We start from the raw sequence: 14,190 nt of genomic DNA, 5'->3' as shown, positions 1-14,190 counted from the left end.
CGTTAATATATAAACAGACATCCTGTTTTGGCAAGCATTCCAACACCTTATACTTTGTTTCGAATCTTTGAGAAAAAAAAATACTGCTTCAGAAGATATAATCGGATGAATATCGGTAGAATATAAGATATAATAGAAAGAAGATCTGTATGTTGCCTTTCAGGTACTGTAAAAATGGCAACCACTGAATCTCATATCAATAAGCACCATGAATGTTTTTTCTGTGTTTTAGGTGTTCAACACAAGACCACAATTCAGTATGCTACACGACCTGATCTACCAAAGCTGGCCTATAGGAAACTGAAAGGGAAGAGTCCTGGAGTGGTTTTCTTGCCTGGGTTTGCCTCTGTCATGGGTGGACAGAAGGCAGAAGCATTAGAGGAGCTCTGCAAGTCTTTAGGTCACTCATACCTCACGTAATAAATAATAACATCCAGAGACAGACATCAGTCATTTGTAACAGTACATTTAAACATAATTAGTACAATTTATTTATTGCCAACTATGGAGAACAAGTCATTCTGAGGAAACATGCTTAGTTTCATACATTTATAACGCTCAGGGGTCAACAAAAAAACTTAAAACTATCAGACATTTCAGCTGACAGATGAAGGCTGTAATATTATAGTTGTCATGGGATATGTAATCCTTTAAGTCTGATCATTTACGGCTCAGCTCAATTAGCTAGAATGACAAACTAATACATAGAATAAGTTAATATGTACAGTACTGGTAATATAGTTTTATATAATTATTTCACAAATGCTTATAGATAATTAAAATCAGTTTTAAAAATCCTTCTAGATCATAAAAAGTTTTGGTAACACTTTACAATAAGGTCTCATTTGTTAATATTACTTAATGCATTAACTAATATGAACTAACAATGAACAATATATTTTTTACAGCATTTATTTATCTCTTTTAAAGTTAGTTAATAAAAATGTTCATGTACATGTTAATTCATAGTACATTAACTAATGTTAACAGATACAACTTTAAATTTCAATAATGTCTTAGTAAGTTTTGAACTTAATATTAACTAACATTAATAAATGCTATATAATCATTGTTCATGTTAACTAATTTAGTTACCAAAGTTTTATATATAATGAACAATATATTTTTACAGCATTTATTAATCTTTGTAGATGTTAGTTAATAAAAATGTTCATTAATTCACAGTACATTAACTAATTTTAACAGATGCAACTTTACATTTTAATAATAAAATTAACAACAACTGAAACCTTATTGTAAAGTGTTACCACAGTTTTGTATATTGTTCTCTCTCTCTTTGTGTGTGTGTGTCTGTGTTTCACACTCTTGATGTTATAGTGTAACCCTTTCATTGCTGTAACCATTAAAGCCAGACTGCCAGAGGGTTACTGTAAATGCATGTGCCGCTGTGCACTGTTTTCTTGATGCCATCGGGGTGGTGGTTGCGCGGGTGGCTTGGGCCTGTCATTGCTGCTTGTAGTTATAGACACGTGGCCTCTCGATGAGAGCTTCTTGGGAATCGCGTGGCTCGCAGCGCGTCACACAAACTCGAAGCGAGGTTTAAACTTGATATTTTCCCACATTCTAAAAGCACGATTTAGCTACATTTGATACGGTATTTATAATAAATAAAGACAATACGCTATGTTAACCTAAATAGACATACATGTACCGATTAATCCTCTCGTGGTAGTGACTCGCTGTAGCTTCTCCCTTCAAGCAGTTTCTTCGAAAAAAAATGTTTGTTTTTGTACAAGACTCAAAATCACATAAAGTCAAGCAAAATTCTGCATTTTAATTAAACACCAGTTGCAGTCCCCTTAGTTATTTAGGTGTAAAATGCTTTAAATATGTTGAGATTTGACCCCACCCACCACCCCCCTATTTTGGAAATCTGGCGGTTTTTATGGATACGTTTTGTGCAGATGAACAGGTTTTTAACAGAAGTTTTAATATTGTGACTGTTGTTTATCCATTCGCATGCCTCTCAGAAGACGTGCCATTTAGTGCTTTTGGCAATATTCTGGCTGTCGTTGTTTTTTCTACAAACTATGCAATGATATCTTCGAAATACAGCGGGTATAAATCATAATTACGTGTCAATGTAATGTACCCAGAAAGGACATTTAGCTTGTGTGAGAGCAGCTTTGTTTACCAGCAACTGATCTCGCTTTTACCCAAGTTTGCGCGCACAGAAACAGTTATATTTTATATTTTAATTTTAATTTTTATGTCACTTTGTAATGAGCAGTAGCTACTAGCTAGTAAAACTGTTGACGGGCCACATATAAACATTAGACCTAAAATTATAACATAATACCAATCCAATTACTTACCCTTTGACTTGGAAGAATTCATACCACATTTTTTAAAATTCTGGTGGAAAACATACATAACCATCCACTGTTGGGAACGGGAAATGCATCCAGTTGGAACAGAAGCATATGAAACATATGAACATAGCCATTTATTAGAGTGTACAGTGTTTTCTGTTTCCACCTTGAACTCTATTGCAGTTGTGATAAATGTGCTTCCTTTAGGTTTGACTATTCTGGCTGTGGTTCATCTGAAGGGGAAATGGGTAACTACAACATTGGTGCCTGGAAGAAAGATGTGCTCTATGTACTGGATGAACTAGTAGAAGGGCCACAGGTGAGTGGATTAACAGCGTGACGACACTGGATGGTCTGGACAAATCGAATTTTATTTTAATTTGAAAGATTGCATTTTACCAGCACAAATATTCATTCAATTATTTGAATACAAATGAATTGAATTATGCACATAACCAAAGTAAAATCAACTCTAGTCCAGAATTCTTTTGGCATGAGATGATGTCTACAGGAAGCAATAGTAATCGGGGAATCGTCTAAACTTTATATCTGATAGAGAAGACAGCTGCTTTAGTGGGCATCTCCACAGCTGCAGATCACTTCGTCACAGCCTTCAACTCCCTACCGACAGAGGTGTGAAAAACTTCAATGTCATCTTTTAAACTTCAATATTGGTAAAATAATAATAATAAAACCTGTAAATTGTTACAAATTGTGTATTTTTGTAAATGTAACTAATGGTGCTTTACAGGCAAGTATCACTATTAGAGATTTACGCTTACTTTTATTCCTTTATTTATTCCGCAGCTCCACAAAAATGATCCGTACCAGGGGTTGTAGGGCACTATTCTCTGTAAACCCGCTTTGGAACAGTATTTATAGTGAAAGGTGCTATACAGGTACATTTGAAATTGAATTGAAAATGGTCGTTTTCAGCTTTATACAAAGTTAATTTTTCAATCTGAAAATGGAATCCTTTATTAGCTTGAATATTCTATACTTCTGTGCGCTGTCTAGAGGGTCACACACTTTTGCCACACAGATTTTGATAGCTGGACAGCTAAAGAAAATGTCTTGTAACGTCTGAGAAGTGACGTAATGTAGTATATCGGCTGTCGGTGTGACCTCAAGAGGTCATTGTGGGAACAAATGCAAGGTGCATTAATACTATAGCAATACACATCTAATGCTCTGGCAAGCATAGATTGCTGATCCTGTGCCTATACAGAAGTAAGCCCTTTCTAGACCCTGCCCTAACTAGTACCGCTTGCGTCAAGGCATTTCATTGGTAACTGATGATATGTAGTATGTGCAGTAAATACTTTAAGAGTCCAGATATAACTATTCTGTTGCAAATAATTGAGGAAGAACGGATGGCGGCACGGGTTGATCTTTCATTGGCCAATCAGTGGGAAAGGCGTTTCATGTTGTCACACATGTGAAAATCGTGCATTCAAGCTATTTATCCATTTCCTACCAATGAACCTACAAATGCGGAGCTCAACTCGCTGCAACTTCAGAAAACACATGCAAATAGAAAAAGCACCAGCAAATTCAGAACACATCTTCATCAGTTTAACAACACATGCGCTGCAAAGACTCACAACGCGACCAAATACAGAAAAGCGTTACAAGTAGCACTGACCACAATGGAAATGTTTCAAGGAGACATTACGAAAATGAACCATGATTTTATTATAGTAAAAGTGTAGTAATGATGATTTTGGCGTTTACCATTTTACCATTACCATACACATACCATGGTTAAACAATGGTTAGTGTAATTTGTGATTATCATGGTTTAATTTTGGCTAATAATAATAACTGATGAAGTCAAGTTTGTCAAACTGATGAAGATGTTTTCTTACTTTGCTGGTGTTTTTTTCTATTTGCAGCGAGTTGAGCTTTCTGGGCCACCGTATAAAGATGAAAACTCAAACTAAATTATTTTGAAGAAACAAATAAAAGCGCTCTTTTCTCATTTCTGCTTCAAATGTAAAAATTTAATGACTATGCAAATGTGCACAGAATCTAACATTACTTGTGAGCAGGAAAAACTTAATACAAAGTAAATATTTATGTATAAATGATATTTGGCACACTGACAATAAAAACCAGTTATATCAATTTTGAAACCGCTTTTTATTATGCACCTCTGTTAGATCATGCGTCCATGCCAGAAATATCAGATCCAGACCCGGATGCCAGATCCAGTCAGAAAATATCCGTTTTGTCTGGTAACACAACAACTAGTCAGCAAAGTTGTCTAAGACCCAAAACCTGTTTGCAGCAAGTCTTTTCTGGCACCCAAACCTGTATTAACAGTCTTCTATCAGCCAAGAAGTTAAATGAGTAAAGCCAGAGAAGAGTAGAAGCAGGAGACGAAGTGATGATGATAAAAAAAAAGGAGCAGAGTTTATTGAATAATCTTAGTTGCTTATGTTCCAATGCTCAGAATTCATCTGACCAGCACAAGTGTTATTATACCACAAGCTAGAGCAATGGAAAATGACTGCTTCACAACATCGTCCTGTGACGTTAAAACCTTGAAATGGAGACATTCTCTTATCTCATGAACACAAATATCCCTTATAACCACTCAATCATAAGACTAAACAACAATGGAAAAATAATATAAAATATGATAATACAATATAAATGACTAATCAATGAATGAATCAATGAAATGAGAATATAAATGGTTTAAGTGATGCTTATAAATGATTTTATGATTAAATGATTATAAGTGAATTAATAAATGAATATAAAAGAAAGAAAAACACAACACAAATGTACGGTTGCTCTCTTGAAGCAGCATATACACACACACAGGGTGCTATTAAGAATCCTTCACCTCGCGAGGGGATCGAAAATTGCAAACACCTGATCTATACCGTTACCGTGTTCAAATAATTCTGGCATCTCATATAAATATATAGTTCAGTCATGAAACTCTTCCGAGCAGCTGATTGGTTTACTTAAAGCCAAATGCTCATCCAATCATTTGTTCGTTCCTATCTACATAACCTATTTATTCCTGACTTGTATCGAATCAGTTCATTGCAGCGCGTCATGGGATTTCACTAACCCTCCATCTTCCCCAGCACCACCTGCCTAGGTCTGCTCGGGGGTTCTCCCTATTTTCCTTGCAGCAGTCTGAATTCAAGTCACCATTTCACGTGCATTTCAGATGTATCCATTCTCCAGCAGCAACGTAGCAGATCTAGTCCGCCGATACCAAGCCTATGCACATTGCATGCTTACTAATAAATGCTAGTAAAATTCATTTTCCGAGAGTTGTCATGATTGAACTCCATATATCCGTAACTTCTTCCCCTTTCATTAGACAAAGAGGGAGATAGAGGAACAGGGCTTTTGGAAATTCCCTACCAAGCACAATGGAGAGGGTTTCTACACTCTGAGCATGGACTTTCTGAAGGAGGCGGAGAACCACTGCATACTCCAGAGCCCCATCCCTGTCTCCTGCCCCGTTCCTCTGATTCACGGCCTCAAGGACCCTGATGTTCCCTGGCACGTCTCCATGCAGGTCACAGAGCGGGTGCTCAGCAATGACGTGGATGTCATCCTGCGCAAGCATGGGCAACATCGCATGTCAGAGAAAGATGACATTAAGCTCATGGTGTACACCATTGATGACCTTATCGATAAACTGACCACATTAGGGTGAGAATGGGGCATGGGGAAATCAGGTTTCACCCAAAAATTCTAATTTCTTTCCAGAGCCATATATCTTACTTTCTTCCATGGAAGCCCAAACAGTGACCAGGTGCTGCCATGCTCAAAAAAGTCTGTTTGAGTCATGTGCTATATTCCTTCTGTAGTGACCTGAAACTGTATGATAGCTTTGCAGAAGAGACAGGCCAACATTTAAAGGAAAATTTCACAAATAAAAAATTTAAATATCCTCACCCTCAAGCCATCTAAGTTTGTTTCTGCGTCTGGACAATTTTTGAGAAATGTAGCATTGCATCAGTGTCTCATCAACGGATGCTCTGCAGTGAATGGGTGCCGTCAGAATGAGAGTCCAAACAGCTGATAAAAACATCACAATAATCCACACCACTCCAGTCCATCAGATAACATCATTTGAATCACTTTGAGTTCCATATTCTGTGCACAAATGATGAAAAATGTACAGGTAGAAGACTTTTGTGCTACTTACTACAAGATATCAGGCTGGATTGGTGAACCACACAGTATTGTTATATAAAGCCATTTATTTGGAATGGGTGTGTCATGCTAGGAAGGGTTTGATTTAGCTGGTAGTCCACTGCTGTGCTTTTTTCTTTTCTTGCAGCCACAGGACAATAATAGAGATGTCAGTGTCTACCTTTCAAGATCCTATTTTTACTTCATTTTGTTCTCTTTTGTATATATATAAGACTATATATTTTTATCTCTGAGTGTTTTTTCTTTTTTGCCACTTGTAATTTATTGTGTTCTTTTTACTTTTCATTATCAGGCTGGATTGGTGAACCACACAGTATTGTTATATAAAGCCATTTATTTGGAATGGGTGTGTCATGCTAGGAAGGGTTTGATTTAGCTGGTAGTCCACTGCTGTGCTTTTTTCTTTTCTTGCAGCCACAGGACAATAATAGAGATGTCAGTGTCTACCTTTCAAGATCCTATTTTTACTTCATTTTGTTCTCTTGTGTATATATATAACACTATATATTTTTATCTCTGAGCGTTTTTTCTTTTTGCCACTTGTAATTTATGTGGTGATTCTTCTAGTTACAAAAATTGTGTTCTTTTTACTTTTCATTTTTGGAGCAAAAATGTTCCCAGAGTTTGATTACGACGCGTATCATCACCTCTTTGACAGCATTAAATGCTTTTTTTTGTATTTATCTCATTCATTTGTAAGCCCAATTTCTGTTACCTCATATTAACCATTTCAAAATGTTTTTTTTTCTGAATCTAAAAATGTTCTGTTTTGAGTTTGCAGCTGCACAGTGTTTACTTTGAATGCTTCTATAAGCATAAGGCAGATAAGAAAAAAGCAACCTGCTAACAAAGTTTCTTGGGAGTACTTTATCTACCAGTTAAAAGTTTGGAATAATTAGGATTTTTAATGTTTTTTTAAAGTCTCTTCTGCTCACCAAGCCTGAATTTATTTGATGAAAAATAGAATCATATTGTGAAATATTATTATAATTTAAAATAACTGTTTTCTATTTGAATAGATGTTGAAATTTAATTTATTTCTGTGATCAAAGCTGTATTTTCAGCATCATTGCTCCAGTCTTCAGTGTCACATGATCTTCAGAAATCAATCTAAATCTAGCCCAAATTCCAGAAAAGTTGGGACGTTTTGTAAAATGCAACAAAATCAAGAATCTTCTCTTTCATTTTTATTTAATTGACAAAAGTACAAAGAGAAGATTTCCAACGTTTTCACTGACCAACTAAAATGCATTTTGTAAATATAAATACATTTTGATGTTGATGGCTGCAACACACTCCAAAAAAAGTTGGGACAGAGGCAAAATAAAAGTGAAAAGGTTGTAGAACATCAAAGTTAAAGAGTTCACAGTAAGCAGGTGAATTGGTAACTGGTGAGGGCGTCATGTTTGGGTATAAAAGGAGCATCTCACTCTTTGCAAGCAAAGCTGGATCGTGGCTCATCATTTTGTGCTAAATTTCATGAGAGAAGTGTCACATGATTTTAGCAAATGGCTGCAATATAACAAAGAGTGAAAAATTTAAGGGGGTCTGAATACTTTCCGTACCCACTGTATGTATATATATGGAAACCATGATGCACTACCATTTAAAAGTCTGGGCTAAGGTTTTTTTTTTAAAGAGAAATTAATACTTTTTATTCAGTATTTACTTTGTATTCAGTTTTGGTGCCAGTACAACATTTGTATAATGTTACAAAAAAATTATTTGCATCACAGCAATAAATTACATTTATTTAAAGATTCTTAAAACAGAAAAGTTATTGGAAATTGTAACAATATATTACAATATTACTGTTTTAAAAACATAAAAAAAACCTAAGTATTCCAAACCTTTGGCCTGTAGAGTGTATATTTGTGCTAAACTGATATATTTACTTTAAGACATGTGAATGTTGATGCTGTTCTAGGTGAAGAGTTCGCATTTCCCACAGAGTTGTGTATTGAGATCTGCTCTGAAAGAGCCCCGTATTCGCTCTCACACCTCCGCTCCAGATTCTGCTGGCTGCCTCTTGTGATCATTGCTCTGCAGACTTCAGCCTCCGACAGCAGCACAGCTAAAACTCCGAACACTGCAATACTCCCAAACTACCGCTTCAGCAAATCTTTTGTAGAGAGTGAATTTGGGTTGCTTTTATACAGATCGTGACTTTATTGCTGTCAGCACATAATGAATCTAGTCCTTTTTTGACCATTTTTATTTATGTGTGCCTCTTTTGCATGAACTTGTGACTTGCAATAGTTGTGGTCAGTGTAATGTTGGTTATTTACGTATGTTCTTTCCAAAATACTTTCAATGTGCATATTTTGATGCAATAGCTTTATTATGACTCAGAGTAGTGTTGAGCTCAAATATTTCATACAGTAATATGCTTATGATGTTAGTTAGACAGTTGTGCTTTTTCATACAGAGTATGTGTATTGATTTTATCTATTCAGAAACCACAGACATTTCCCCTGCTTGTGCACAGATGAAAAGCATGAGGCATATAGTGATTCTGATGACTCTCATAAGTGGTAAGTTAATCAATGCAATTTAATTTTGCCTGTATATAGCAAAGAACTTTAAAAAGAATTGTGTGCATGTAAATGGGAATTGTATTGGACTCATTTTGTTAACAGATTAATAATCGAGTTTTCTCATAGCCACGTCCGCCGCTCATTTGTGAAAGGGGAGCAGGCCAAGAAATGTTTACGTCTAAAGAGACAGTCTGGCTACTGGGACCCCAATTAAACCCAGAACCAGTGGGGCTACACCATACAGTCGCAGGTGAACACTAGCAATGCATCACAGCTTACTTCATATGTGGAATCTCTAAAAGCTACAGCACTATTTACATCAGTTTAACGTTTTTTTTGTAGCCTGGTAAAAACTGTTCTGTTTGTTCTCTTTAGAGGTTCTAAACATGGAATAATATTTTTCTGGATTTAATTTTGTTTTATACGTATGCTGGATGTTTAAATGAAGATGCATTGAAAATGTACTCACCCTCAGGTCCATCCGAGATGTGGATGAGTTTGTTTCTTCATCAGGTTTGGAGAAATGTAGCATTGCATCAGTGTCTCAGCAACGGATGCTCTGCAGTGAATGGGTGCCGTCAGAATGAGAGTCCAAACAGCTGATAAAAACATCACAATAATCCACAGCACTCCAGTCCATCAGTTAACATCTGGAGAAGACAAAAGCTGCGTGTTTGTAAGAAACAAATCCAACATTCATGCGTTTTAACTTTAAAACATCACTTCTGGCCAGAATATTAGTCCATAATCCAAGAGCATGCACTTCCTCCAGTGAAAAAGTCCATCTCCTGTTGTCTCTCACATCAAAATCCAGCTACATATTTGTTTAGAGCTGTTTTGGCTTGGTGCTTGATCTGTGCAGATTTCTCTCCGGATTCAGACAAGACGACTTTTTCAATGAAGAAAGCAAGATTATGGATCAAGGAATATTTGAGCCAATTTGAATGGTGGTTAAAAATGTATTGATGGGTTTGTTTTAGCTTTTGTCTTCTCCAGATGTTATCTGATGGACTGGAGTGCTGTGGATTATTGTGATGTTTTTATCAGCTGTTTGGACTCTCATTCTGACGGCACCCATTCACTGCAGAGCATCCGTTGCTGAGACACTGATGCAATGCTGCATTTCTCCAAACCTGATGAAGAAACAAACTCATCCTAATCTTGGAGGGCCTGAGGTTAAGTACATTTTCAGCATTGTTTTTATTTTGGGTGAACTATTCCTTAAAGACATCAGCAGTCAAAGTGTTTAATAAGCCTGTATTTGATTGGAAAACAGATTAAAACAAATTAAAGAATAGTGCAGCGGATAAAAGAATGAATACATCCACGTGATTCTAATGAAATTAAGATAAGTAATTAGTATATCACAGCAACATGTTGTCTGTGTGGCAGGCAAATGAATACTGGACTGATCTGAGAACAAATGCTCAGTATTACATGGACATGGGACACCTGGTGTTGACCGCTCTCTGGCTGAGTGAGTATCTTAAGTATAGTCTGAATTATGAGATGCAATACAATAACAAGGACATAAATGTTGTTTTTTCCTCTCCATAGTGAGACTCTACATGGACATGCTGAGGAACGTAAGAGCACAGTTGGATGCACACACAGGCCAGCAGTGATTGATATGGACAGAAACGATTGACTGATGAAGTCAATGGCGAGGGCTGAGGCAGCTTTGCTGATCTCAGGGTTGTGAGCAGGGCAGCAGCCAATATTTAGCAAAGAGTTCTCTTAGAGATTGCAGTTAGGTTGCAGCAATGCTTTTTAGCGTAAGTGCATTTATACAGTATGGAAGACTTAAAAATCACTAAAAACATTAACTTTGCTGATGATGGGAAAGTACACATTTTTGAATACGTAATAAGACAGTGTACAAATATTAGAACACGGTCTTGCCTTAAAATTGCGTCTTGATACCTATACATACCTATTGTTGCATTTGCATGTAAGCATTAGCATTTAACTAAGTTTATTATCATACTATTTTACTTCACTTTTTAGTAAAAATAATCCTTGCCACTTTTGCATTTTAGAATTAAAAAAAAAAGCTTTGGGTAATATTAGCTGAGCAAGTAGGCATGGATAACCCCTTCATAGATGTAGAAATTCACCGGAAATAGTGCACCATCCATACATGTTTGAGAAACACTGTACTATGATTTGTGAATTGTAATCTGCTATTTAAGACCCATAATATGCAAAAACTGGGATGCAGCAATTTTACAGGACACCTTTATAAGTATAAGACACCTTTCTGTCTCTTAGTTATTGTTTTAGTAAAAGTAGGATGACATTAAGAATCTGGCAGAACTTAAATGTTCCTCCTTTCTCTCCTCACTCTTCCTATCTCCAAACCCCTTCCCAGATTCTCTGCCGGCTCATCAACAGTCTGTACCCCAGAGGTGAGGAGCCAATTAAGAAAATTACAGAAAGTAAAATGGTCTTCAAGCAAATGGAAAAGATTTCTCAGTTCCTGCAGGCTGCTGAAGAATATGGGGTCTCCAGAGGAGACATATTCCAAACTGTTGATCTCTGGGAAGGTAACACACACAACACACACACACACACACACACACACACACACACACACACACACACACACACACACAGTCTGGTCAGCTATCCTTGTGGGGACTCTCCATAGGCGTAATGGTTTTTATACTGTACAGACCCTATATTCTATTGCCCTACACCAACCCTACCCCTAAACCTACCCCTCACAGGAGACTTTCTGCTATTTCAGATTTTCAATACACTCCATTCTGTGTGATTTATAAGCGTTTTGAAAAGTGGGGAACATGGAGTAATGTCCTGAAAAGTCACCTTCTCCTTGTAATACCTGTCATACCTTTGTCATTATACAAATGTATGTCCTCATTTGTCACAAAAACGTGTACACACACACACACACACACACATTATATCTAAACCAGCAGCCAAACTGCGTACATCAGTAGATTTACAAATCAAGATCATTTTAAATCTGTTTTACTAGTGAGGTCTGGCTCACAAGTTTGAATGATCTCGTTTAAGATCAATGATCCCATTTATCTACAGTTTGATTTGATTACAAAACTATTTCCTTTGTGGTCCTCCATGTTATTATCCCAGTATCCTTGTCCAATACTAATTTAAAAAAAAAAACACAACCATCACATAGCACACATTCAAACAATTACCAAATGAACACATGCAATATCTTATCTCTATATATATATATATATATAAAATATTCTAACATGTATCTGAAAACTTCTTAAATAAGTTAAAACTAGTTAATGACACTGGTAATTAATCCCATGCAATTGCACTATTTAGTACTACAGTATTTTTCCCCACCAAACTTTACAATTGACAATTATAATTCCTACGTCTGGTGTCATAGGTATGCTGACATTATCAGAATAATTTACTCAATAACTTGGAACCAAATGATTAAAATGTTTCTGTGTCATACCCAATAATAAAAAAAATTATCTATTTTTTTCAACTGACAACAGGCCTAAACCTTTAAAACATTCACTACTTAAATGAAAGTGAGGGTGAATTTGTCACATTAGTCTAATTTATTTTGAACCTTCTGCAGTTTATCTTTCATACTCTGTATGAAACTACTGTACCAAAAAAAAAAAGGCTGCATAATCAGAGTGCAGCTGTATCAATGCACCTAAGGTATGAACATCCAGTAAATCCAATTTAATTCTACCCTATATTTTATTAAGAGCATTTCTAGCTATAAATTCACCTGTTAAATTATCAATAAGACATGCTAAAATAAACATCCCTATGCAATCTCCCTCTTAAGGCAAAGAGAGTCTTACCTAGATGTAAGGAATGTTTATTATCCAAAAACCAAGTGGACACCTCTTGTAACTGACCAGACTTTCTATCCTCAAGGATGCCTTTGCTTTGATGAGACACTAAAATTGCTGCATCATCTGCATAAAGGGTTCCTCAGAACTTGCTAATTTAAGTTCATTCATATATTTAAAAAAAAATATTGGTCTTAAAACGCTCCCTTGAGGAACACCACAGGTAACAAGCTAGACAATATACCTTTAACATCTACTCTCTGACTTCTATTTTCAAGATAGGACTGTATCCACCTAATAGCCTTTTCACTGCAACCTATTGCCTTTAATTTATACAAAAAAATGGAATGATCTACAGTATCAAAGACCTTCTGAAGATCATAACAATTCCACATAATTTACCACTATCAACCACCTCTTTTATCCTATCAGGTCATATATAGCATACATGTCTCAGTGTAAGTCTAAAACCTGAACGTGAACATCATGCAAAATGCTATCTGGTCATAAACAATTTTTTGCATTATCTTTGACAACACGCGTTGGGACAGAAATGGGTGTGTAATTAACAATATTCACTTTACTGCCCACTCTGGCACTCTTTAATTCATTAGGGATTTTTCCTTGTTCAATCGATAAATGTATTATATGTGATAAAAAAAAGGTGCAATAGCTTTATAGCAGTCTCCAAAAGTTTTGCAGGAATATTATCAATGCCAGGCACTTATTTTAAGCTCACTAATATATTTAAAAACTTCACTTTCACATACTGTGCTTAACTTAAAAGACACTTGAACAATTCCACACTGAGAATAAAATGGTTGCACTTGCTTTTCATTATAAATATCAGGTTGCCCTGGAAGCTGATTATATAATTAACTGGCCACCGATATAAACATTTTCTAGCTTTTCTAGCTTAGATCTTGTCTTGTTTCCAGCCAAATTATCTAAAAACTCTTAAATCAAGAAGCATTTTCTAGACAGGTAAACAATTATTGTCTCGTTTTCAGAAAAACAAGTCGAATTTAAGTGAGTTTTTGCTTGAAACAAGCAAAATAATCTGACAATGGGGTAAGCAAAATAATTTTATTTCAAACAGAAAACAAGATTATTTTTTTAAGATTATAATTATCATCATTTTCTCTTTTTACTCCTGCAATTCAATTGCTTGTTTATCTAATGTCTGGATAAACTAGGTGTCTTGGTGTTTATGTGTGTGTGTGTGTGTGTGTGTGTGTGTGTGAGAGTGTGTGTGTGAGTGTGTGTGTGTGTGTGTGTGTGTGTGTGTGTGTGTGTGTGTGTGTGTGTGTG

General features: G+C 35.9%; 1 protein-coding gene and 1 pseudogene across 1 annotated transcript in view; both read left to right on the top strand.

The window, feature by feature from the left end:
- LOC107557765 (mycophenolic acid acyl-glucuronide esterase, mitochondrial-like) overlaps nucleotides 1-2,856 on the top strand; it is a 6,628-nt gene extending 3,772 nt beyond the window's left edge. Inside the window, exons 2-3 of the mRNA XM_016241289.1 lie at nucleotides 233-416; nucleotides 2,541-2,856. Coding sequence (XP_016096775.1) covers nucleotides 233-416; nucleotides 2,541-2,673 — 317 coding nt within the window. The 3' untranslated portion in view covers nucleotides 2,674-2,856. The remainder of the gene's footprint in view (nucleotides 1-232; nucleotides 417-2,540) is intronic.
- LOC107557752 (mycophenolic acid acyl-glucuronide esterase, mitochondrial-like) lies at nucleotides 2,835-6,031 on the top strand (annotated as a pseudogene).
- Nucleotides 6,032-14,190: the final 8,159 nt, after the last annotated feature.

The sequence above is a fragment of the Sinocyclocheilus grahami genome, unplaced genomic scaffold (assembly GCF_001515645.1).
Source record: "Sinocyclocheilus grahami isolate Dianchi unplaced genomic scaffold, SAMN03320097.WGS_v1.1 scaffold618.1, whole genome shotgun sequence".
Taxonomy (NCBI): domain Eukaryota; kingdom Metazoa; phylum Chordata; class Actinopteri; order Cypriniformes; family Cyprinidae; genus Sinocyclocheilus; species Sinocyclocheilus grahami.
This window is presented reverse-complemented; position numbering and strand designations above follow the sequence as displayed.